General features: G+C 35.1%; 4 protein-coding genes across 5 annotated transcripts; all 4 read right to left on the bottom strand.

Moving 5' to 3' along the window:
- Window positions 1-504: 504 nt before the first annotated feature.
- LOC122021479 (syntaxin-132-like) lies at window positions 505-3546 on the bottom strand. The gene is made up of 13 exons (XM_042579601.1): window positions 3529-3546; window positions 2915-3016; window positions 2056-2112; window positions 1906-1954; window positions 1738-1826; window positions 1586-1659; window positions 1453-1495; window positions 1307-1367; window positions 1200-1225; window positions 1049-1126; window positions 902-982; window positions 740-805; window positions 505-674 (listed from the first exon to the last, which is right to left on the bottom strand). The coding sequence occupies exons 1-13, from the start codon at window positions 3544-3546 to the stop codon at window positions 507-509; spliced, it is 912 nt and encodes a 303-aa protein (XP_042435535.1). The 3' UTR covers window positions 505-506.
- A 1009-nt stretch (window positions 3547-4555) lies between these two features.
- Window positions 4556-8972, bottom strand: LOC122018969 (ankyrin repeat domain-containing protein 13C-like). Its single transcript, XM_042576462.1, has 3 exons — window positions 8598-8972; window positions 6842-8421; window positions 4556-5160 (listed from the first exon to the last, which is right to left on the bottom strand). Exons 2-3 carry the CDS (start codon window positions 8381-8383, stop codon window positions 4768-4770), a joined length of 1935 nt encoding a protein of 644 aa, XP_042432396.1. The 5' UTR covers window positions 8384-8421; window positions 8598-8972; the 3' UTR covers window positions 4556-4767.
- A 781-nt stretch (window positions 8973-9753) lies between these two features.
- Window positions 9754-14885, bottom strand: LOC122021977 (peptidyl-tRNA hydrolase ICT1, mitochondrial-like). The gene is made up of 8 exons (XM_042580171.1): window positions 14551-14885; window positions 11742-11801; window positions 11073-11155; window positions 10850-10914; window positions 10737-10770; window positions 10536-10606; window positions 10142-10273; window positions 9754-9960 (listed from the first exon to the last, which is right to left on the bottom strand). Exons 1-7 carry the CDS (start codon window positions 14816-14818, stop codon window positions 10183-10185), a joined length of 672 nt encoding a protein of 223 aa, XP_042436105.1. The 5' UTR covers window positions 14819-14885; the 3' UTR covers window positions 9754-9960; window positions 10142-10182.
- Window positions 14886-16332: 1447 nt separating this feature from the next.
- LOC122020247 (protein prenyltransferase alpha subunit repeat-containing protein 1-B-like) lies at window positions 16333-25859 on the bottom strand. Of its 2 annotated transcripts, XM_042578089.1 has the most exons (12): window positions 25454-25859; window positions 24663-24757; window positions 23748-23984; window positions 23577-23684; window positions 22552-22662; window positions 20973-21063; window positions 19726-19794; window positions 19280-19357; window positions 18820-18897; window positions 17187-17237; window positions 16817-17047; window positions 16333-16708 (listed from the first exon to the last, which is right to left on the bottom strand). In XM_042578089.1, exons 2-12 carry the CDS (start codon window positions 24746-24748, stop codon window positions 16592-16594), a joined length of 1257 nt encoding a protein of 418 aa, XP_042434023.1. In that variant the 5' UTR covers window positions 24749-24757; window positions 25454-25859; the 3' UTR covers window positions 16333-16591. The 2 variants fall into 2 exon arrangements, with proteins under 2 accessions (XP_042434023.1, XP_042434022.1); XM_042578088.1 differs by having other exon boundaries at window positions 23577-23984.
- Window positions 25860-26053: the final 194 nt, after the last annotated feature.

The raw sequence follows: 26053 nt of genomic DNA, 5'->3' as shown, positions 1-26053 counted from the left end.
TGCTCGATTGAAGTCATCATCAGTTGGCCCTCCCGAGATTATCCCGATTAGACCTTTTGCTCGACCTGAGCGACAACTTTATCCTTTTCTTGTTTCCTCTCATCTACTTCCTCAGACGACTATGAACCTTCTCTCTGTCGTTTCAAGGGGCCTTGTTCTTGCTTTGCCGATTGACTATCTTCGTGGCTCGGTTGAGTCAACCAAGAAGATAGGAAAATTAAGAAATTTATTCTTTTTCTTCAATAATTCTCACTTATTATTTACCTTAAGCATATACTTCATCAATTATAATCCAAACTCAAATTAATAATCAAATTAATACATCACCAATCAAAGACAACACCAAATGCTAAACCCCACCATTTTGACAAGCTGTAAAACAAGCTCTTGAATCAATGCACATGAAACACACCCAACCAGAAGATCCAAACCAGTTACATTATCTGTTCGTTTCAGAAACAATCAATAATTAACTTGTTCTTTTTGTTTTTCTCTTTTTCTATCTTTTAAGCAGATTTACTTGCTCCCGTCATTACTCCCCCAATTGCAATTAAAATAACAATAATCAGGATGATGATGGCAATGCACATGTACTTCCTTGTGTTCTTCTGTAGCTTCTTGGCTTCTTGTAGAGTTTCCCTCGCCTTCTCCACATGAGACACTGATTTGGTGACCTGATACCCAAAAAACTTCATCATAAACAACATGAACTCGAAGAACAAATAATTTCGATTTAGACCTGTGTCTCAATGTTATTGAGTAGATCTCCCTGGGCATCTACCAACACTGCCATGTCCAAGAACATCTGTGTTTGTAAACAAGCAATGAAATGTTTAGAACTGTCAGAAATGAATCCTTTTTCGGTATAAAGCGAATTAAGTCTTCGAAACAAAGTGCATACTTGTTGTAGATTGATAAGCTTTTGCTCTAACTCGAGCATGGTGTCGCGCCTCTCTTGTATCTCTGCCAGTGTATCCACTACCTGCAAACTCTTGGAAGGTTTATAAGTGACTCAATGGTGATTCAGATTGATACTCAACATGCTCACTTGTCCGCGGCCGCAATTGTGGATTGCCTTCTCGAATATCTGTTCACTTCTTCCCGTTTCGATCAATTGTTCGACCGTCTGCACGCGGAATTATACTCGGAAAGGCTGAAGATAAAAAGTACTAAAGAGAAGCTAGAAATGCAAAACTTACTTCCTCATCAGGCCTTTCCCCTGTCACTGCAAAATGAATGTTATGAATGAGATTCTGAAGGGAATAGAGTGACTGTTAATTTTAGCATCTTATCGACAGAATAGTACCTGTGAATACTCTTCTTTCGACTACCTCCCGGTGCTCATCTTGGATGGTTTGTCTCAAAGTCTACAAATTTGGGAGCAATAAAAAATAGTCTATAAGATTGGCATGTTTCAAACTGTTCTAGTTGCTTGAGAGAGTTGCCAAGCACCTGAAACTGTGTCATTCTCTCTTTCAGCTTCTTTTTAAGAGCCCTGAAATTCGACAACACAAAGTCTGCAAATATAGTCGAAGATTCCATACCGACAACCAAATATCTACTGAAGTAAAAGTAACTTACGTACACAGTCATTCCTATCCTAGACCGATCGATAGCGGTCCCTTTTTCGCACCCCGGTTTCTGCCTATTGCTTAAGTTCTACAACCAAACAAAGTGTGAGGATGAAAGTGAAATTAAACTTATTTAACTTTGAACAAAACAAGCTACACTTGTTACTTCTCTGTCGAGTTGCTCTAGCATTGCTTTGATCTTCAAAGTGATTTTCTTAACTTCATCCACATCCTTCTCCATCTGTTTTTTGATGCCTGAATTAAGAGAGGGAGTGGTGCAGTAAGTGTGATGGCAATTGCATAGCAAGTTGGAGACTGTAAATGCAAAAGTAACCTTTCATGTCTGATGCCTTTGTTACAAGCTGGGACTCCTTGTTTGTAGACTAAGAGATGCCATAAGATGTTGATAAACCATAAAAAAGTTTTTTTTAAAACAAAAACAAAACATATATATATATGTGTATGATTGGAGCTAAGTGATAACCTGTAGCTTGAGGAAGTATTCATTTATTTTCTCAGTCTCTTGCTCTATTTCCCCAACCTAATTAAGAGAGATTAAGGAGAGTGACTTTCATTTTGCTTGAAAGTTGAAGGTTTTAATCAAAAGTTCTCAAATTAATTGGCCATTAAGTACTTAAAAGAATTGAAAGAGGATGATAATGATGATTATATACAGAGAGAGTAATGATATCATTATATGAGCGACCGTGAATGGCATCCTAAGTAGGCGCTTGACACGACTTTGAGCAAAAATTTTTAATCTCTGTCATCTGCTTTTCTTTTTTTTCTTCTTAAATTAAAATCAAATTTTCTCTTCTTTCTCCTTTGATTGCATGTAACAATCACTATATTGTTGATTTTTAAAAACCAACACCACAACTTAAATTCATTAGTCATCGCTGTGGTGTTGGTTTTTAAAGACCAACACCATCGTGGTATTAGTTTTTAAAGACTTGGTCTAGTCATACTGGTCTATAAAGACTTGGTGTTGACCGGGTTAGTCTTAAAGACCAACACCAGGTGGTGTTGGTGTGGTGTTGGTTTTAACTTGATAATGATATTTAAAAACCAGCACTACAATGGTTGTTACATGTAATCAAAGGAGAGAGAAGAAAGAATTTTATTTTAATTTAAGAAAAAAAAAAGAAAAGTTATTACAGGTAAATGAGAGAGAAAACTGCATCAGATTGTCCAGGTCGGATGTCACTCACGATCACTCATCTAAGAATGAGAATGTATATATATATATATATATATATATATATATATATATATAAAAGTGTTCGGGCTTTACCTGACTAATAAAGATGATTAAAAGAATCAATTATAGTAAAAAATATTACATGTTTGAAGAACCCTTCCATGTCCTTGGCTTCGGGTGAAACCCCTCTTGATTCGATGTCTCCCTCGCCGGGGTAACAACCGCTTACCCTTCCAAATGATTCCTGAAAATTATCCATGTTAAACCTTCTGGTGATCTACATTTAATTATCAATAAAACCTCATATATACATAAATTGAATGATGATAAAAAAAATAAAAATCTTAAATATACAGTAAGAAATGTTTTCATTTTGTGTGCATTGTAAAAAATATTTTGGAAACCAAAACCAATAAAATTATGCATCATTGGACTATATATTCTTACTTTCCAATAAAAATAATAACGGCAAATAAATTATATATTTGTATGTCTATATAAAATATTTCGGTTAATGATAAATTATTAAAATTTTAGAACATAAGAGCTAAATATTTATTAAGAATGAAAAAACAAAATGAAAATGTTCCAAAGCACATTTTATCCTAATTAGAAAGCACTAGAGATTTATCTTCAATTGTCGTCTCTAATTAATCTTTCAAGATTCATTATACACAAGATTACAAATATAGAGAATATTGAAAACGATAGTAGACGAAGAAGAAGAAGAAAAACAAAGATCGATCGTAAACTTACCGTCAGAAGATTATTCATTTTGATCGATGAAAAATTAGTCGGCAAGATTATGACATCAACAAGAGGGGTCTCTAATGGATGGGAGGCAATAAAGCCTTACGTGCTTTAGTAATCGTCTATTATACAAGGCTTAGAGAATTCTCATCCTAAAATAATAATAGAACACAAGGATCACCAATCTATTCTTAGCTATTCTTTTTATCTAACAAATTATACAAACATGCGATTTACCTTTATAAGGTACAAGTCTCATTTCTAATTTTGAATTGTTCCATAATTTTAGCTCTCTAATTTTCTCATGGTTTGTTCATCTTATATTTAGATAGCAAGAAAAGTTTTATATATAGGGCCCCCATGCATGACCGCACGGGGAACCTTAGTGTATATCTATATCTCTTTAATTGTGCTCACCTTTGTGAGTATAATTTTATTTTATTTCTTTAACTTATATATATATATATATATATATACCCTAAATTCTAAAATAAATAAATAAATATGTAACATATCAAATTCCTATATATATTTATTAATTCCATATTTTTTTCTTTTGAATTGATAACTTTTAAATTTTTCAATGCATGTTGCAAAAATGCAAAATTGCATACAATGACTCGATGTGTGATGCGACGTGTTTTCGGAATCCCACAACGGAAACTTCATGTATCGAAATGCTCCTTTATAGCCACATACCATAAAAATATATCATACATATCCTTAGCAGTCGACCAAAAAAAAAAAAGACAAAAGGAAAAAAAAAAACATTTAAAGGATAATAGAAAGACATATTTAATTTATACAAGATTATTTTATCTTTATAAATATACAAAAGCCAATTCAATTAAACAAACATACAATTTGATCCAAAAACTGTATTTAAATTTCCCTAGGGAAAAACGAGTTCAATCACAAATTATTATAGCTGTCAGTAAAACAGTAATCCACAGGTCGCCTAAAGCTCGAGCCATCTGAGAACGAGGACAGGGAATTCTACAGCGTAAATCACATAGTAGTACAAAGCTGGGAGTAGAATGAAGCACGTTACGGATTGTTTCTTGTCATTCTTCTTTTCTACTCTTTTTCTTGACAGCATAAATCCAAACAATAGTGCAGAAGATACAAACAAACATAGAACGAACTAGCTACTGCTCACAGAAAATGAAATGAACTTTAGTTATCGATACATATCAATTCTTTGATAAAATCACCTAGTTGGTTTGATGCACCGCACTTAATTTGCTATTCGAAACCATCCACCAGCTGATGATCTTGCTGATCATCTGTACTTTTAGAGGATTGCTTTCTACTGGCACCTCGCTTGCTCTTTCCCCTCTTGGACTTCAATCGTCGTTTCTTTTCATTTGCGTCGATCCAAGAATAATCTGAAGGGATGTGGAAAGGATCGATCTCATCCTTGCAGCTTTGCCCTTCACTGCTATCACTAGTCTGTCCGCCTCGGTTCCCTCTCATCCATGAATACCAGGAACCTAATCCTTCTATTTCTTTGGCTTTGTTTTCCTGGAAATGGGTAGGGCTGGAAGGAGGGGTGGCAAATTCATCAGATTGCAATAGCTCTTCGAATTTAGTGAAGGTGACAAGGACTCGGATAGTAGGAATGATGGGAATAGCCAACTGAAATGGGAGAGTCAACAGGTCAGTACATAGAAATTAAATACAGCACAAGAGAGAATCGAATCATATAAAATGGTATTTTGAACCTTCGATAAATGATAGATGCAACAATTGATTTGGAAATGGTAGCAACCAAAATTTTAAGCACAGGGCAATGTAATGTTCTCCAAACATAAGACAAAGGTCAAATGAGATACATATTCTACCAAACTCAATGCTGCACAAAGCAGTTCCTATCAGAAAGCGAGGAAGCAATAGCAAAAATTCAAAATTCAATAAAATGGACGACATTGTCATGGACTTTGCAACAGAATGGAAGTCAGTGACGTGTAGAGATGGATAAACAGAAAAATACAGTGCCAATTTTAGTTGGCTACTCAATGAGCTATGAAGCGAACACCTAACATTATGGTAAAATCAAGGCAAAGAAAATAAAAGAATCTGTGAAATGATAAACAGGGAAAATAGTAGTAATATATAACATACAACTTCTCAATGCTATTAACTATAAAAAGGTCCGTTCTAAAGTCTCCAAATTTCTATTTTCCTGTTCTCTTTTGTTCCTTTCTTCTTGTACTTGAATTCTCCTATCATTGTAAGAAGAAAAGCTATAAGAGGTTTCTTCACCTCCGATGCTAACGAAAAGTAGAAAGCATAGTGGGAACATTCGAGGAGTGATCCACCTAAAAGATCATACCTTAGAGTAGGGGAGGGCGATCGAACCACATTACAGCTTTGTGCCATCAGTTTGTTTTGAATTGTTTTCTTTGAATTTAGTTAATATTTCCACCACAAACTAATTATGTAAAAAACAAGCAACGAAACGAATGGGACTATTCATCCCCCTCTAGTCTCCCTTCACGATTTAAGTATGGTCTGCTCTCTACAATATTATAAACAAACCTCTATTGAATCAAGTAAAAGCAATTCACTCCCTTTTAATCACTAGTATAAACCCATTAGTAAGTTTGTGACGATGTAGATTATTTCTTCCTCACTTCACAAAATATGACAATTTCTCAAAGAGCATATCTTGTTATGCTTAAGGAAAAACTATTTCAAAATTATTCAGCTGACATAGTTTCATCTACGACTAACATTTTATAGGTGCCTCATCTACCTTTTGCTCGAACACCTTAAGAACTTTCAAAGTGGTTCAAGCAAGCTTTCTTTTACCCAATCATATTCGTCGATGATGGGACATGCCATGCGAGCGAAAATATTTGATGCATTCAATCTAACTTTTGTCCAGCAAAAAAAGGGCTCTGTGATATCCTAACTCATCCATAAGATCATGTTCTTGTATCTTGAAAAAAAAAACTAAATATAGGAAGGTCAATCACAAAATTGTGGTCCGGATTGTAGGAGTGGTTAAACATCTTGACAGATTGACACCGATGGAGAGTGAGTATTAGTCGAATAAAATAGGACACTCATTGTGGGTCAGGATGTATGTAGAAAATAATGGGTTGACACTGCTTGTGATGTGCATCTTAGTCGAACAATTATTTATGCAAGAGTATTTGCAATTGCCGATTTCAGGCCAATAGCTTATCCAAAAACTTCGAAATTGTCTCAGACACACAATCTTGTCAATATAAAGTTAAATTCATCCTTCATTGTGTACAATATGATGTTAAGAAAAATAATGAATCAACATAAAATATGAACAAAAAATTACCTTAACAGGAAAAGTGCCTTGAGGCAGCTTTGTTGTCAAGAGTTCCCTGAGACGCCTCACAGCTTTGACCTTGTTTGCTAAGATATCAAGCAATGGAAGAAGCTCACTTGTTTTCAATGGAAAATCAGGAGTCAACCACAAAATAGGCCTAAGACCCTTCTTAAACTCACTTTCACGTTTGTTAGATTCATTGAGACTACTCTTCTGCTTATTGCCTTTTTCTTTCCCCTTCTTAGCATCTCCTTGTTCCTTTGGTAATTCATCGTTATGATGTCCATTCTCTGGAAAATTTGAGTGTCTATTTTTCGGGTCATCTGTATCCTCAATTCCATTACTCTTCGAAGCTTTTTTGCTATTCCAACCAAACCAATTTCTTTTTTCCTTGTTGACACCATTTGATTCAGAGTTGCCAACACTTTCATGTGCCCCATTATTATCGTCATAGTCATTGAAACCTTGCGAATTTCCAATCTGAAGTGCTGAATCTAACTGTTTTCTCTCCTCTGGTGTTAATATTTCATCAAGCTCTGGATCAACATTTCCACTATTAGCCATCCTTTCGTCATTGTCCATGGTGAATAACTCCTCATCAGTCATAGCACCAGGAACCCGTCTTGACTTGACACTCACTGTCACATTAAACATATCATAGACCTTCGTTTTCCAATTTCCAACCATTTCAGTCTTCTCTTGTCTCCGCCAATTCAAATGTGGGACAACCTCAGCTTGTGTAACATCAATTCCCGGCCTGTGCATATTTGTCTGAGCCATCAAAGCAACTTCATGAGCCACCTCTGCCTCAGTGGGCTTCGCTCCAGCTCCTTCTAGTGCATTTGTGATCTCTTTCTCCTTATGAGCAAGCACAATTAGCGATCCAGGGAGTAGCTGGGGATGCCCACTCTCAGAAGGAGCACCCTGACCAAGGAAAAGGAAAGTCTGGTCAGAGCGCTGGATCCTGAAGCCATCAAATCCAGCCAACGTCATGTCAGCTCTAAGGTTTGGACCTCGTTTCCATATTCGGTAAGTGTCCGATGGTGCAATCCTCCCAATAAATGGGATCACTGAGCTCTCGAAGTTGAACGTGATCTCCATGTAGAAATCCTGGATTTGTGAAATGGATGAAACGATGCGAGGGAGACGGCGACACCACTTAGCCCAAGCAAGGGGTTGGTAGTGGCGGGCAATGATCTTGGCAATAGAATCTTCACGGGTGCAAACAGCCTCCTGGAGGGCTGACCAGCCATTCTCATTCTGAAGGGACCAATCAGCACCAGCGGACATGAGAATCTCGGCAGAGATGGGGTCACGGAGCCGAACAGCAAGGTGAAGCGGGGTCTCCCGGTGGGGAACATCACGGCGATCAATGACCGCAGAGACGGCATCAGCAGTGAGCTCGCCAGCAAGGGATTCCTCCTCAGTGGTAACCTCCCCAGCCTTGGGGAGGCGAGGGAGCGCGGAGACGGTACGCCGGAGGCCTACGTGGTCTCTTCGTAAAACGGCAAGATGAGCCGGACTATGACTATACTTGGACAGATCCTCCATCTCAAAATTCTCCCACCCCTCACTCCACCTTCCGTCTCCTTCAAGGCCCGAAGCAGCTCATCAGCCACAACAACTCACACGATAGAGCTAAGTAGATAAAACGAAATCTTGGATGTAAAACCCATCAGTTTCGGCTCAAAATCGATAGATCCACGAAGTTGAAAACTGGAAACCCTAAAAGCAGCAAAGGGAGCAAAAGTGGCGGCTGTTTTACCTCACGCCTTCGCAAGGATCTACTAATTCATCTCGTAAAGAACGAATCCCGTCGACGACTGCAATCGCAGGAGGAGCAAATCTCAGATCGATCTGCGACGCCGGGAGGAAGAAAAATCTACTGAAAGAGGACCCATCAACAAGATTCACCAGCCTGCGTGAGATCTGGAATGATCGTAACCATGGGAAAGAAGGAAGACAAAAATCTTCCGGCAGAGAAGAAATCAGGAATCTGCCTGTTGAATTGAAGCTACTCGATCGGGGACTGATCCGAGAATTCGATTCGGAAAAGTGCACTCTCCTCTCTCTCTCTCCTCTCTTCTCGCTTCTCTCACTCGAGGGAGGCCGATGGACGGCGGAAGGGGGAGTTGGAGCTGATGAAAAAAAAAGGGTGAGATTTGGATTGAATCACGAGAATACCATTACGCTCTTGTGAAGCTGTCACGGGCCCCACCTTTCCCAAATTCGCGTTATGGTCCAACTATCATCATCTTTGATAAAACCGTTAAAAATTCGTTTTTGTGTTTTATTTTGACTTTACCTGCCCGCTTTAAAATATTATATTTCATGGGGGAAAGACTAAAACAAGGGGCATCTTTCTTATACAACTATACCATTAAAAAATACCTTATTTTATTTATATTATCCTTTGGGTCAAATTCACCTTTCAATTTTTTTTTTCAACTTTGAATTCTTACGACTAATTTCGAAGACGATGGATTCAACTCCGTAAAAATTTTCTATCGACTTTTGATCAATTTTGTAAAAAAGTATATTATGCATTATTTCTCATTTTCAAAATTTTATTTTAAAAAAATATAATTTAATGTTGTTTTTCCATCCATAATCGTGCACACTCACCCTAGTTCGGATCCTCTGTCCCGAATCTTTTCTGTCCCCATGTCTCACTGTCGATAGGACGGTTCAGATTACATCTCAAGGTATCATGGCATCTTTAAGATGTGTACAGTATCCTTGTGATATGCAAAACATCCTTGAGATGTAATTTGGATCGTCCGATCGACAGTAGGACATGGGGACAGAGAAAATTCGGGACAGAGGATCCGAACTACAATCACCCATCTTTCTCATGGGTGCTAATTGACTAAAGATAAAACAATTAACAATCTGAACATTCGAAGAATACTTCGACAATATTCAAACTCAGAAAGCTATTTTCAATCTATTTAAATAAATTAAAAAAGATTTGTAAATGTTGCTGAATTGTACAAAAGATTAACCTTTCAAAGAACTTCGAGAAGCAAATTATCATGCTAAGAATAACTTACGCGCTGCTGTTTATTGCTCTAACACTACTCTGAAGGATGTTTGCATTTTACAAAACATATCGGTTGCACTTCATCCTACAAGTAAACAGAATGCATAAACCACTCTTCGATTTTGACTTTAAACTAGAATAAACAATGTACTATGTAAAAAACAAACTGAGATCTGTGCTGCTTTGATTCACAGCCATCAGAGAAATGCGCATTTACAACATCGCTGCAACGAAAACATCAAACGGAAATCAAATCTAGAAATTACCTAGGAAGTGGTATCGCTGATTGATTCGATAGAGCTCCAGATTAATCCCAACTGTCCTTGTTCCTTCTGAATGCCTTTTTCTGTGAGAGAGTTTTCTTGTTCAGCAATCTCTTCTGTTCCCCAATAGCAGCTCTTCAACCACAGAAGGAAACAGTTGTAACTCATTTCCGGATAGTGAACATAGACTAAGAGACAATCTTTGAAGATTCGCAAGGAGAAGATTAAAGAAGACACAGACAGAAACTAATGCGGCTCAAGTACTAAGAATTGGAAATTTCACAAGCAGTAGTACAAACTTCAGTTTTTAGATAATATGGAATTGAGATGCCAGAGAGAAATAAATAATATCACAACTCATAAAAAAGCACAGGTCATTAAGGAGAAGAATGCATACAATTTCTCAATTTTTTTCTTTTGTTCTTCGCTGGGTGGTGGAGGCACATATGATGCAGCATCGATGATAGCCTTTTTGAGAAAGGAACATACTAATGACAGTTAGAAGGATAATAAATTTCTCAAAGCAAAGGATGGAAAACAAAATCAATATTGTTTATTGTAGCAAAAAAAAGGCAGGCACAAGAGAAAACAACAGCACCTGCAATTTCTCCAAAGCATCTTCAATATTACCCCTAGACAATACAAGAAGTAAATGAGCTGCTCAAGTGATTAGAAAGAAAAACACAGGGTACTAACAACAGGGTAACATACTTCTGGGTTCGAGTCTTGGTAGAAGATATAACAAGCTCACCATCTTTGTTGATTCGGTTTTTTTCCTATTATTATGTAGGATGATGTCAATTAGTGCAGAGTCCTGTAGCTAGCTCAATGTTCAAATATTCTTGCTACAAAAATAAAAGCGGATAGCCTAAAGAAAAGCAGTTGATACGCATGGTATATAAACAAAGAGACATGGAAACACAGAATAAATCACCATTTGGAGTATTCTCTCACGGATTCTTTCACTCAGCCAATCTGCCTTTTTCACATTGAAGCGCATATCTACTTTGGTATTCACTGCAACAAAAAGTTCAAATGAACAACAAATTGTATGATAATAATTTCACAAATTTGTACAAGAAAAATCATTTAGAGGCCAAAGCCAATTAATTACCTGCAATGACAAGTATTACAACTTCAAAATTCAAAGAAGAAAATAACTCAAAATTAGCTAGATTCGGAACTAATTTCCAGAGGCAACTAAACAAAAATATGTACATAGACTGGCACAGAAATTTACTTGTAGATTAATTCATCTATGGTAAAAATAGGAAAGATTTAAGTTTATTCCTGCAAATCATGAATGAGCCTCATGTCCCAAAATAACTTCAGAGTATGTTTGGCATCCCTCATGAAAATATTAATTAGAAAACCCAATTCTGAGTATGTTTAAAGATAAAGGCATGGTTCAGTGTTTAAGGATAAATCTATAAATGCTAAGGGAGTAAGAGCACTTGCTCTTTTTTAATATAAATTTCATGTAAAAAATTATAGATGCAAAAAGTTTTTAGTTATGCAGAACAAAAATAGCTACTCCTCAGAAATATAATGCAAGTCTTCCCAGTAATTGAATAAAGAACAGTTGATAAGATCACCAACATACCTTTGTTTACATTTTGCCCACCAGGTCCCCCGCTTCTAGCATAGCTAACCGAGACATGACCTACAAAAACAACATACAACTTAAAATCAGAGACAGATTACACTTCGATCTCACACATTGACTCCTGGGGAAGGGAAGAAAAAACACGAACAACACTAATACAGAGAAAGATTTCAAGTTTTTTCATTTCTCATAATACAAGCTAAATGTCTGCAATGTTGTATCGAATGAAAAGTATGAATAATATAGAAGTGGCAAGCCAAATATTATGTCATTAACCACCAAAATTTGGTTACTGGAAGCTTAAAAAAGCTTGGAAGACAAAACAGAAACCATATAGGATCCTCTAATTTAATGCACAGGATACCATTTCAAGTTCATAAATCATTACAAGGGAGAGCATTTATAAGTTCATATATGAAGTTTATGATGGATTCAAATCATGGTCTATATCTGCTAGTGAAAGAAATGGATGAAGGGTTAGCAATTATGCAAAATGATTGGACCTATCCCCATAAGAAATAGACTCAGCAAAAATGTTCAGAGGCAATCGTTCTTTCTTACACAAAAATGATCCAAACATTAATAGTAACTAGAAGCCAACAAGAAAACAGACAATTTTGTTAGATGGTATATCTAAATTAACATTGCCAAATTTTAGTTTGTATCAAGCAAATTTTTCAGAGGATATAGTTAGAAAGTAATGGAAAATGACTGGAGTGAACAGATTTAAAGACACTTGTCCAAATTTTGGAAAAATATACCAATCTCACAATCTCTGATAAGAAAGAGAAGAGAGTAAGATGAGCTAAACAACAAAATCAATATCAAGCTATGTTTACCCCAACTATCTGAGACCAACTATGGATTTCAGCTCGTTGTTGAACTCTATGCAAGATATCATTAGCAACAATCAGTTCTTCTAACTTATTTGTAATAATGTTAGCAAATCTTTGCCTAGTGATATAATCTCTTAAACATCTTTGAGCATGCTCATATTATCTAAACCTACTTTTTCTAGTTTTATCAACTACTGGAGCTATAGCTATTGCTCCCTAATAGAAATAATTTAATATTTCATTTTTTTCATAACCCTCACATGTATCTCAGTTTTTTTGTATCTACTATATTATTTTTTATACAAGTTATTTTATAACTATCTAACACTCTGACCCATTAAATATGGCTAATTATATTGCAATCTTATATACAAAAACTCCTTTTAATAAAAAAAAGGGACACAAATACCACCAAAAAAACTCCAAAAGCACTTTTATTTCAACCACCTTCTTCATCCTATCAATAATTTCTTCCTCGATATCTTATAGCGAATAGCAAATCCAAAATATCCATCCATCTTAACTTTGTCTTCTCTTCTTCTTGTTCAAATTAAATCTAGTTCTATTTAATTTAAATTTTTTATTTCTAAAGTTTCTCTCCATGAGCTTTAACACGAGTAACTATATTTTTCATATGGTAGTCCATTTTGGCTAAAGCTTCAAAATCAAAACCCTAATAAGAAGAAGAAACAGTGACAGGAAAGAAAAATTGTAAGGGAAAACAAATAATAATAATGGCACAATCAGATATGATATCATATCACGTGGCACTAGTAATCTAGTATCACTTGCATTAGTGGCAGGCTTTACAAAGTGAAGCATGAGGAAGTCTGCTATCATCAAGTTTCAGTAACTTGTTAGACAAAAGGAAGCTGAAATTGAACACTAACAAACTAACGTATCTTTTTTCAATCCATATAGGCGGTTCTACAAATATAAAAAGTATAGTAAAAAAAACAGAAAAATATAGATTCAAATACCCTACTAATAGCAAATAGGAGGAAATAAGGAAGCAAATAGAAGAGCATTCCACCACCCAATCATGTTGCAGATCTCCTATGGGCATTTCTCATTTTCTCACATGTTCCTTGTTTCAAGTGACAGTAAAGGCTCATAGCCAGGTTTATATTTTGGCATGTCTAAGGACTGCAATTTGGAACAACTAACATTCTACAGCTAGAACCATACAATAGAAGTACATTTTTTTCTGGATAAGATATGGAGAAAAAAATCCTGTCATCCTCCTCGAATTCTGGCTAACCACTCGCCACTAATACTGGTTGCAATGAGTTGATATTTGCCACACTTTTGTTGGCCCCATGGACGAATCAAAGAAACTTTTGTGAGATGAGTCATAGCAAAAATTCTGTCTACAGATAAATGCCAAAATTACATCCAAGTGTCATGCGATCTCCTATATATTTTTAAAAACTGGACCTCAACAACCAATTAGACATGATTGCATATGATTCAGTCCTCAAATCTATATTCTGATAAAAATCAGTGTCAAAAGCATCAGATTTGAGCTCCTATTCTACATCCAACTGTAGATGTCAACTTAGAGGCATAGAATGTATAATGATTACAAACTAGCTTCCCCCAAAACACTCCCCTACCAACTCCACACAGTACTTTCCATTCTAAATGCCTATTGGAAGATTTGGGGTTTTGCATAGATAAGTTGGAACTCTTTGCTATTTACTACTCCAAACGTCAACTATTAGGCGGGTACTTGTATGGGGCTTACAACCTGAACAGACATTGAACAAGCTCCCTTATTTCCTATTTGGAACATCCTTAATGTTGATTCTATCCAGATTCTTCTCTATCGTGCTTCCGACTAGTAAATGTATCTCCCGAAACAATTTTTACTGCCAACAACCAAATCAGAAACGAGAAAAGCATTAAAAACAATTAAAGAGCTAAGGAGACAAGTCTGAATCTTTTTGGCGGAGGACGGGAATCTCTACCTAAGGTAACCTTAGGCGCTTGTTCTGTGCCGGCTGAGAGAGAGCGTTCCTCGGCGTCCTTCAGGACCTGCTTCATCAAAGAGAGACGCGCAGACACCTTACCGTCGGTGGACTCCGAGGCCGCGCAGCGGATACTGCCCGATCCTATGCGGGCGCGCGCCGAGGGGAAGATGCTGACTGCCGGAAGAGACCTTCCATTGGGTTTCAGGAATGGAGAAAGGAGACTGCGCTCTATCAAGAGCATCCTGTAGCCGATGCGGGCGGCCATGGTCGCAGCTTTTCTTCCGAACAAGTAAAATGAATATAAATCGGAAGAGTGCAAATTAGAGTTTTTTCTTTCTTTTCTTTTCTTTTTTTTAATCTGCTTCACTCGCTCTTTGTGGCGGACAAAGAACTGCAACGATGACAAATGGGCCATGAGCCCATGGGCCATGGTTCGACCCAATGTACCATAATGCAGACATTTTGTTTTTACCTAAAAATATTGGAATGATGGTCAATAAAATATTTTTATAGGACATATTGATTATTTTAAAATCAATTGGTGTAAGCATGAATCAAACCAAATGGAACTAAGCTTCAAAAGGAGTTTATTTTTTGAAATAAATAAATAAAATAAAATAAAAAAGTGGCCAGCATATATTTTTTATTTTAATATTAGCACTTATAGTCGTAGTTGTTGTAGCATAAAGCAAAAATACTCAAAGTTGATTAAAATTATTACATATAACTGATACAATAGATATTTAAAAATAATTTAATCAGATTTAAGTAAATTTCAAATAATTTAATATAAATTATTAAAAAATGTTTTAATATAAAAATATTTTATATATAATAAATCAGATTAAATTTAAAAATATTAAGCTACTTTATCTTAATAGATTGCTGCAAGATTTAAAATTTCGAACTGGATTAATGTTTCAGTCCTGATTAAAATGATATTATTTAAAAATCATATTGATCATTTTTTATTAACCACCAGAGTAGCACATCACTCCACAATTTTCCATCGAAGAAAATTAATTCCGTAGTACACTGTAATTGAAAATTGACCCGTGAATTTATATTAATTTTCAATAATTTATTTGAATATAAATATACTAAAAATGCTCAAATAAAATATTTTTAAAATGAAAAATAAGTTAGAATGTTATTTTATTTTTTTGTAAAAAAATCTTTTAATAAAATGATAATAAATAAAGAGCATATTTTTTTTTTATTTTTACTTATTATTTTTTAACAAAAAAACTTTATATCAGATTTCTTTAATAAATGAAACATGTCAAATGTATTCTTACTAATTTGTACAAATCTACTGTCAATAGAGCATACCCTGAGTCGATCAACACAAATTTCGTGGCCACTAGGTCACCCTACATATATTTGATTATACTAACTGAACCAAGCTTGCCTAGGCTCAAGCTCAATGTAAACATTGGCTCAACTCAAGTTCAAACTCGCTCAAACTGATAGAGTCGAGATTGATTTTTTTTTTTTAAAATAAATTAATATATTATATATTATATATTAAAATATAAAAAATATATATATTATTAGAGGCTTGTTTAGTTCGACGAACTACTAAGTCAGAAATAATTAAACTCGAGCTTAGTTTAATTTTTAATCAAGCTAACTCAGCTCAAACACAATCAACTTCAAGCTCGAGTTAAATTTTGATCGTACTGCTCGTGAGTGGCTCATAAATGACTTGACTCATTGCCATTAGATAAATTCCAAGACTAATCCACTCTGCGATGAGAAAGCACAGACAGCTACACAAGAAACTAAATTCGTGAGCCATAATAGCATTCATAGCGTATTCCAAGTTCCTGGGAAGGTAAATTCAGTAGGGATCCTTTTTGTCCGCAAATTGTGGATCAAGAGATAATCCATTGTATGAGGACCCTTGATTTGGATAAACTCCACCTTTAAATAAGTGGGATCCATCAAAATCAAAAGTCTAAAAAATTGGAAAAGCTTACTGAAAATCTATATAAAATATCCCAAGCAAACACAACAGAAGTCACATCCAATGTGGTCAAAGCATCGTCTCCCAGCCTAAAGAATTTACAGCGCAGGTCTTCAGCAACAAGGGTTTCAAGTCTCTGAGTTCACTGAGGATCTCTTCACGCATAGACTCTTGAGACAAGGCAAACTGCAGATAAGAAAAATGGGTAAATTACAGAAAGGACGCGGAATAAAAGTATGGCAAGTAATTTTATAATGCAAGGAGAGTTTTATAAAAGAAAATGACGCCAGAGACCTTCAGTGTCCAAAGGATATAAGAAGCTGCATACTGTGCTTGATCGTGGGCGTCGTAAAATCCATCAGTGATGTTTAAGAAGGATCGCGCAAACTTCAGCTCTTTTGCGATAAAAGTCTGTGTTGTGGAGCTAATGAGATCTTCAGATTCTGTGACTGCTGCTGCCCCTTGGTTAGTGGTGAAGTGCTTTATCCAACACTGAGTGAGGAACCGACGATGAATCCATAAGGCCTTCAAACAATTTAAAGACCAGGAAGAAATTATTAGCTAGTGCTTTTATAAGGTTAACGAAAAATCTTTGATGAAAAATACAAGATGATCCTTCTCGATGCTGCAGCAATAATGACTAGATGGCTATCGTGGCCTATACCTCTCTTCCAATGTAGCGTCCAATTAGCAACTCTGTCCATTTAAGCTCCTCCTGTTAAAAAGAAAATGAAAGATATTTTTCATTCAGCCTTTGTCTTTATTTAGTAATCAGAATAACTAAAAAAAACATTTCCTCTATTAACAGGAAACATGAAAATGGCTTCACATATTGAAGTAACGTAAGTTTAAATATGGAATTGCAGCTCATGAGCCTCTACAAACCATATGAAGTGGGTCACATATGAGTTTATATCTTATTTAATTTTTTTTTTCATCTTAAATTATTTTTTTAATGAAAAATAAGATGGTGAAACAAGTTGAACTGAATTGAAATTTTTTATTTTAGGCATTAAGTTGAATCAGGCTGGGGTTGAAATGAACCCATTGAGTACACATGAACCCATCGAGTACACATGGTTATTGATAAATTTGAATTGTTTTATCCAATTTATGGCTGAACCAAATTTTTATGTGGGAGCGGATGCCATCACCTTCAACCCCTCCTTATTTTCTCAGCTTCCTTGTGTCCTTAGGTGAAGTTACTTCTTTGCATCTAAAGATACATCTCACTTATCAATTAGATTGAAGGTAAGCAGTCAGCAGCTCTATTGTGGATGTTAAGAAATAATTATTTATTTCAGACTAATCATGATTAGCTCAGGTGTTTCATATCATTGAAACATCTTTGCTGTTTTGTCGATCAAGGAGAAATTGCAAGGTAAAAAATTTATTTATTATATTTCAATTTTAGTTTGGTCTATTTGGTTTAAGATGGAGAAATAATGGTTGTTCATTCATTAGCAGTGAATATTGGTAATTGGGGTAATATCAAGGAAGTTGGGGTAAGATTAGATCAATCAACGTTGAGTTCTATTTAATTTCTAGATTTTGTGTTAATATTATTATTATTAAAGATTTATATTAAGTTTTTATAAGTTACTTCTATATTTGTATTTGTAGATACTCATTAGAGAGGAGTAAACAAATTTCCAAATCACTACTTATTGTAGATTGAGATGGGTAAATTTATCCTTGGACATTTACACATTCCTCTTGCATAAATTAATATATAAAATTAGATTATGTATATCCTGCTATAACTGTTTTGAAAAAGGGATAATATGATATTAAAATAGTAAAATACACCACAAAAGAAATTAGATTATAGGAGGAGGATTAGCATGAGTTTGTTTTCAAAAGTTGAACAATTGATATTCTCATTATTTTCAGTAGATTTCTATTATTATATTATTTTACCTTCCATGCTATTTGTTGATCTATATGTTAATAGTTGTGCACCTTTTTATTTTGTAAACCCCTTATTTGGAGCCTATATTAATGTATAATTATATTAAGGTAACCTTTATTAAAAAAGGCCAGTTAGGTTACTTCCTCAAACTAACTAATAAGATGTAAACCCAAAATAAAATAGTTAGAATGGAAGCAAGGTAAGTGCAATATTAGAGTAAATTACATGACCTTGGCCTACAATAGACCAGACTCTCACTAATGAATTTAGTAAATGATGCAAGTGTCAGTGTCAAGGAAAAAACACCATGACAGATTTTGAGATATCAATATCCCTGGAATAAATGCAGATACTCTGTCATGATCTACTTGGAAAGAATTTGTACCTTAAATAATAAGCAAACATCAAAATTGCAACCGGTGGAAGCCTCATGGTATTCCTTTAGTAAGTTGAGCATCAATTCCTACAGAATACCAAGACAGCCTATTTTTATGCACTTGTACAGTTTATAAGCATCTAACACGGTAGCACTCACATATGATACATGAAAAAAGCAAGATAACTCCTAGATGTATTACATTAAACCTTTCATTACAAAACTTAGGGCTAATTTCAATAAGGTGATAAAACTTTAAAATTTGTCGAACATTCCCATAAATGTTTTACTTCACTACTGAAACGTTAATTACATAGAACCTGTTGAGGTTGACGTGAAATTAATTGGCTAACTTAGTATAACTATCAGTGACATGTGCCCAACGTAGTGTAACTGTGAATCTAATTCTAAAACATTATTGATGATTTAATGAGTCAACAAAAAAAGGGAAGCCTTTAAAAAAGCTTACTCTGCGGTAGTGGAAGCAGCAATTATCAGCAACATGCAACTCTGTCCATTTTTTTGATTTGGCCAATTCATGAAACACCTGAAATTATCATGGAAAATTTGACCATTTGCACATTGTGTTTTGAAATTAAGTTGCTATGAAGATAGATGTTTTAATATACTCACAAAAAAGTATATATGGAAATAAAAAAAAACTCCAACGGACTATCATACAGAACAACTCACATGATATTTTAGGACCAAACAAATCAACCGTCATCTTAACCAGTCATGGATACATTAGCCAAATATTGTGATGTCATGTGGCATGGATCAGCACGTCCTTAACTTTCAAAACAGGCAATTCATTTTTGGCCATTGCTAGCCAGGTGTATCATGCCTAAGAAGCTAACATTGCATAGAATGGCAGCTATGCAAACTAGTAAAATAAAACAGTTTAAATCTAACCTGATCATTATTCATGCAAGATATAAGCCAGCAACGGTGGCCCCATGCTCGATAGTTCATTTTGGATTTCTGCAAATAAGTAAATCAGTCAGATGGGATAAGGATAAATTACCAAGTGTCAAACCCATTTTCGGAGCTTGACAACATTCCCATAAGTCAAACCAGATTAGTTAAATATGACGACATCAAAAATACATGATGACTGGAAGTTAAATGACAGGCAGCAAGACAGCCATACAGACAGTGCTAATGCTACGAGAGGAAAAAACATCCAAAAGAGACAGATGGAAACCATATTAGAACTTATTCTTCTTGTCGTCCAGATTGTTTTTGCTACATATACTACATTATAATGTAGCAAAAAAACAATCATGCTAGGAAAGACCAGACAGTGGATTTCACTAAAATTCAACAGCAACTACCGTGTGATTCTTCATCTAATTAGACTAAAATATGTGAAAATTATGTCACATTGGAAAAGGGAAAGAGAGATATTCCTAAGTTGTTCTAACTTATGCTACACCATCAATGCAAACCCCCACTGTGAAATAAACAAGGAAAAAGTGAAGGGTACACTTGGCCTTGACGACCAACGTTCAATGCCAAAAACCAAACCATGAATTCCACTCATAAATGGCATAATGTACCGTCATGACGTATGTGCCTTATTTGCAAAATATGGACTAGATGGTCACTCATGCATCTAGATTCAAGAAAGTGTAGGGTTCAATCATTGTTGAAGGCTGATATGGATAAAGAAACTAGTCCGTGGTTAAAGGATTGCATTAAAAGCTTGAAATATAAGCACATTTTCATGAGTGGGGAAAAATAGTAGAAATATAAATAATGCAATCTTATAAGTAGGCAATGTACAAATAGTTTAGCTAGTATGAAGATCATAATTATAAAGATAATAGTGTAGAAGTAAAAGAGTGTGGTTACATCAGGATAAGCAGCAAAACTCAAGGGATTGGCATCAGTTAAGGTGACAATATCCCTTTCAAACAGTAGAGTGCAATTTAATAATACAAACCCGCCCAATAGATAGTCTGTGCATTATTTGGTATTTGCATTTTTTTAGCAGATTTGTTGGTTGTTTCAATTCAAATGTTTAGTATTACATTCACTAGCATATCTTTCATTGTTGGCATGGTCAAATCAGCTCTCACGCTAACACTGACATGAATAAAAAGGATTTCAAGAACATCATGATATCTGAAGAAGCCCCATAAGTATGAGAAATATACCTCTGCTATTTTCTCTACTAGGTCAGATTCCTCTCTGATAATTCCAGGTGAATCCTGGAGGTAATCTCCTACTATCTTAATCACCCATCTCCTGGACCCCCAAAAAACATGTCTCTCATGAATATAAGATCACTATCTAAAAACAAAAATAGATAATACATCAAAATCTAAAGAGAATTAGAGATATGACAATTCGCTAAAAATTATAGAATGATTTTGACAACAAAATATAATTATCTATCTATGTTGAAAAATGAACACTCTGAATATAAGTTTGCTATATAAAATAAAAATAAAAAAAGCATATGACGGATCAAAATTAGGGAGCATTAGGAATGACCAATCTTAAAATTATAGAATGATTTCGACAACACAATACAATTTCATCAGAATATATGCAAAAACTTGACATCAATTTATAATGATAGGGACGTCATTAATATCATAATTTACAGGAAAAATAATACATGACCAGTGCAGTGCCTATAAACTAGGCTCAACCAGATAGTACTTGATCAGGTCTTTCCTTGCTCAAGTCCTAACCAAACCTTAGGCCAAACTCATTTTAGGGATTTGAAGCACATAAAACTAATCACCATAGGCAGGACCAAGCAAAAGCCCTTATGCAACTTCACAGCATATAACTTTATTTTTGTGTCTACTTTTTATTACCTTTTCTACCATTATATGGTGTTCTAATTAGCCACTGGCTCACTAGATAGTGGGGACAAGAGAAAGAGGTCACTTCAATAGGGTCCCTATCCAGGGTGAGATGATAGATGCTAATCTTTCATAGCAACTGATTAAATAATAAAACGAAAAATGGGTTTACTGAAGACATCATATGAACTAACTTAGTTCGACTTGAAAACAAGGTTACTTTAAAATATTAATCCATGCTAGGTATCAGTTTTTGGTCAGAACTATACAATTTCAGTATTATATCTTGCCAACACTCAGCAAACGATTGCACAAGTAGAAGCATGCTGAGATAAATTTGAATAGATTTTGTCCTTTTATTTTCCTTACATTTGACTTTTGAAATTATATACATACATGCATATAACTCCTCAAACATCATATCGTGATATATTTCTGGAGTACCGTATTGTGTCATTTGTTTAACTAAACATCAGATAATTAGTTTTAACAACGTTCCAAAACTCTCCCTTTGCAAAAACTAATCATAACATCAAGATAAATAATCATACAATTAATATATTAACTTTAATCTGTTTAATTAAATAAGATTAATCCCTTATAGCAATATAACTTACCGATCTAAGTGTCAATAATATTTGTTAAATCTTAGTTATAACCCACTGCTCTTCAATTAATATGTTTAATTAAGAAAACTCTATCTTGTGACCAAAAGACAATTTCAGGGAGGTTTTTGATATAGAATCAATTTGTTTGCAAAAAATTGCCCATATGTGTAATATCAATCTAGTACACTTTAAAGTGTTTAACATATTTGATCAGTATCATCTTCCTGATATGTTAGCAAGTTCCTAGCCAACTAAGTAGTTTAGCTTACTAAAATGTTATAAGATCAAATATATACATATAAACATGTTACCTCTGACTCCAGGCAGATTCAACTTTTGGAGCACCTGAAAGGATAAGTGAAGAGAATCGAAGCTCCTCAAGAAACAATGCCATCTCATGTTTTCTTGAAAGAACTAGCTTTCTGAGAAGGTACAACAATTCAACCATCATCAAAATAATTTTTATCGAATGAAATGTACATCTTGTAGAGATACATAGTGTCCATTGAACATAAAATAGCAGTATATTATTCAGATAAATTCATTACCAATTGTTCAATTTGATCACTGATCAAAAGAATTTATCATTGTATAATGATTTAGACACCATATTATTTTCTGATTATTAAGGTACTTTACATTATATTATATATTATATCATATGTAAAATTATATAGTGGTAAGCTTTACTAAATCAATTAATGGTAATCTTTACCAAATTAATTAGGTTGTTAGTTAAGTATAACAAAAAAAATGCATTTCTACCACAATTATACTCTACTTTTTCACAATAGATTTTTTTTTCTATTTTGAAAAATAGATAGAAAAAAAGATCCAACCCCAATATTTATTCTACATAACATACCACATCCATGCCAAAGCAACTAGTTCTAACTGATCTTGTTTAATATAGAGGAGTACAATACACTAATTAATGTCAATCATTTATCTTAAAATAAAAACTTGATGTTCTTGGGGATATGCCAATTCTGCTTATTCCATGACTTTATTATTGTACATAACATACTTTTTGAGCATATGGTAGAAACTGATTTTTCTATAGAGAAAATCTTCCCTGGAACTAAAATTTCCTTTTTTTATTCCAAATATTTCTATGAATACATTTTTTAAAACAAAAGTATGTTTTTAAGGACTGTCATTCACAAAAAAGGTCACTTATTATCATTATGTGACAAAAGACATGTATTGTTCAAAATGAACAGTTCGTTTTTGCCATTTTTTATATTTAGAAGAAATAAAATAAGCATGCTTACAAATAAAAGAGTAATGCTCAGATCCTAGCTACCATAAGGGAAAGCGTTAAACTAGAACTGACCTGTCATTCCAAGCACTGCTGAAGTTGCAGCTTAAAATCAGTAAGGCCTTCGTGTGTTTTAGAATTTCATCTTCAAGAAGGTGATCAAAGTTTGCCTGAGCAGATGCACTGCAAAAGGCACCTTTGTTCAGTGTTAAGTTGATAGATGCTTTATATCTTCTAGATGCGTACATATATGCATGCCGAGCAGCAATGTACAAATGAGATAGCACATCAGTGGAGATTGCCAATTTATTATTTCTGTTCCAGAAAAAATTCTTGTCATATTGAACTGTATTCAACTCTGCTATATTAGTCTCTAGACTAACATCAGCCAACTGAATAGGAGTGCACTGGTCAAGAGAAGAACCACTTAAATCCTGATCTAGTGAAGCAAACTGAGATGGGCCCAAGAAACCTATTTCATCACTGCAATAAACAGAAAATCCAAAAAGCGAGATCATTTAAAAAGTCAGATCATAGAAGAACAATTATTTATTATTGCTTTAAATGACACAAATTAAGAAGCATATGAGAAACCAAAGAGCTTGAATAGTCATTATATGATACACAAACCAATATCCCATGAACCTTTCTTACAAAAATATTGTTTTAAAATTAAAAGAAAAAATATTTAAAGAAATGAAAAGATGGTTGCAAGATCAAAGAAAAGCAAATATTTCAATGGTGATGCTGAGGTGAGCTTTTCTATCATGGTAAAGTTGCTCCTACAGAACCTAGTTTCAATAAAAGAATTACTCATTCTAGTAGCCTTTTTTTTTAATCTTTCATATGGTCATATGGGTGCTGCTGTATCTTAAACAACTTACTAAATCAGTGGGCAATGAAGCATATCTTGTAGAATTGGATCTGTAAAACATTCAGAGAGCTATTCCAGAATTTTTCTCTAGTTTTAGGAAGCCCTTATTGGCTCTAATGTAATCAAACTACCTCCTCCATCAGTTAGAGAACTTTAATATGTGCCCGTGTAAAGAATCTTCATGAATCATGATATAATTAGGAACATCATTTGGTATGGGAAAAACAAAAAGGAAACTACAAAATGCATATATTTTCATAAAGGAAAATGGAACTTAGCAGGCTCACATGAGTTTATCTCCTTCCAGTATACCTTCAAATTGCTCCAGTAGAGACATTTCACTTCCTCGTGAGAAACTTGAATCCTTTTCCATTTTCAGTATCTAGAAGATGGAAAAAGAAGTAAGCCAAATTATATGGATTCATCAAAGAAACAATTGAAAAGGCTGAAAACAGGGATATAATTTGTCTATTCAATTTTCTAATTTTAACAAACAAAATATCAGGACCGCGATGAACTTAGTGTTGCTTACGCAGTGTGCATTCAGGGAGAAAGGAAGAGAAGGGGAAGAAGAGAAATGAGGGGAGGAGATAAAGGAGGGAAGGGAGAGGGAGGGAGAGGAAAAAGGAGGGAGAAAGTTGTGTATTCGGATGAAAATAGGGAAAGAATGGAAGGAGGAAAAAGGCCTCTGCTGCACGCTGCCCTCTGAAGCTCGCCCGTGCCACCCCGAGGCTCGCCTTGCTTCTCAATCCCACCACCTTCCCTCCCTGAGCCACTGCACGTCCCTCCCGAGCTCACCGACCATCCTCCGCCGCCCGCTCGCCGCCACCTCTCCCGTCTCTACCCTCCTTCCTCGAGCTGCCAAACCTAACTCCCTGGCTGTTGCCGAGATCGCCCGAGGCAGTGGCTTCGTGCGGGTACGAGAAAAAAAAAATCGTATTTCACGCTAGTTGGCTCCAAATTGCTTCCGCGGAAACCCTGACGATCAATTTCTCCAGGAGTACACAGCCTTGTTCTAAATTTCTCTGATCAATTCAGAAGGGGGAAAAAATCAAATTGCAAGAAAAAATATTCATACCTACTAAAATGCTTGATTCAAAGGTCTGCTTGAACTGTCCTTTTCCAACCCTTTTTCTGCCAATCCTTCCGATTGACAAGCCTCCTATGCCGTCCTCTCCAACTTCCTACACCTTGGACTCTGACAAGAACTTCCCCAACCATTTCCGGCAAAACCACCCTCCACCATCAAGGGCACGAACATCTACAATCATTTCGAGACGGTTCCAGCCACATCCAGCGATGCAATGCCCAGAAAGCGAGCCTTAACTGAGAGGCGATTCTCTGAGATCGGTTTGAAGTGGCGTTCCAGGCGGCGGAGCGGCGAATCGTGACACCTCGTGGATGGCAGCAGATAGTTGCGGCGCCGGGAAGAGAAGAGGCACAAACATCCACCGCTACAAGTCTTTTCTCTTTTCTAAGAAAAATTCCATTTTTTTTTATAAAAAATCAGGTTAAATAAATAATTTTCCTCGTTCGTCAAAGTGATAATATTTATAAAATAAAATGATAATAATAAATTATAAAAAATATTTTGATAATACTTATTGAAATATAGAGAATAAAAATGATAATAACATAAGGCATTTAATAAATACTGGAGGTGCAATAAAATCAAGTT

This window comes from Zingiber officinale, chromosome 9A (genome assembly GCF_018446385.1).
Source record: "Zingiber officinale cultivar Zhangliang chromosome 9A, Zo_v1.1, whole genome shotgun sequence".
Lineage (NCBI taxonomy): Eukaryota > Viridiplantae > Streptophyta > Magnoliopsida > Zingiberales > Zingiberaceae > Zingiber > Zingiber officinale.
The sequence above is the reverse complement of the archived record's forward strand: the minus strand, read 5'-3'. Positions and strand labels throughout refer to the sequence as shown.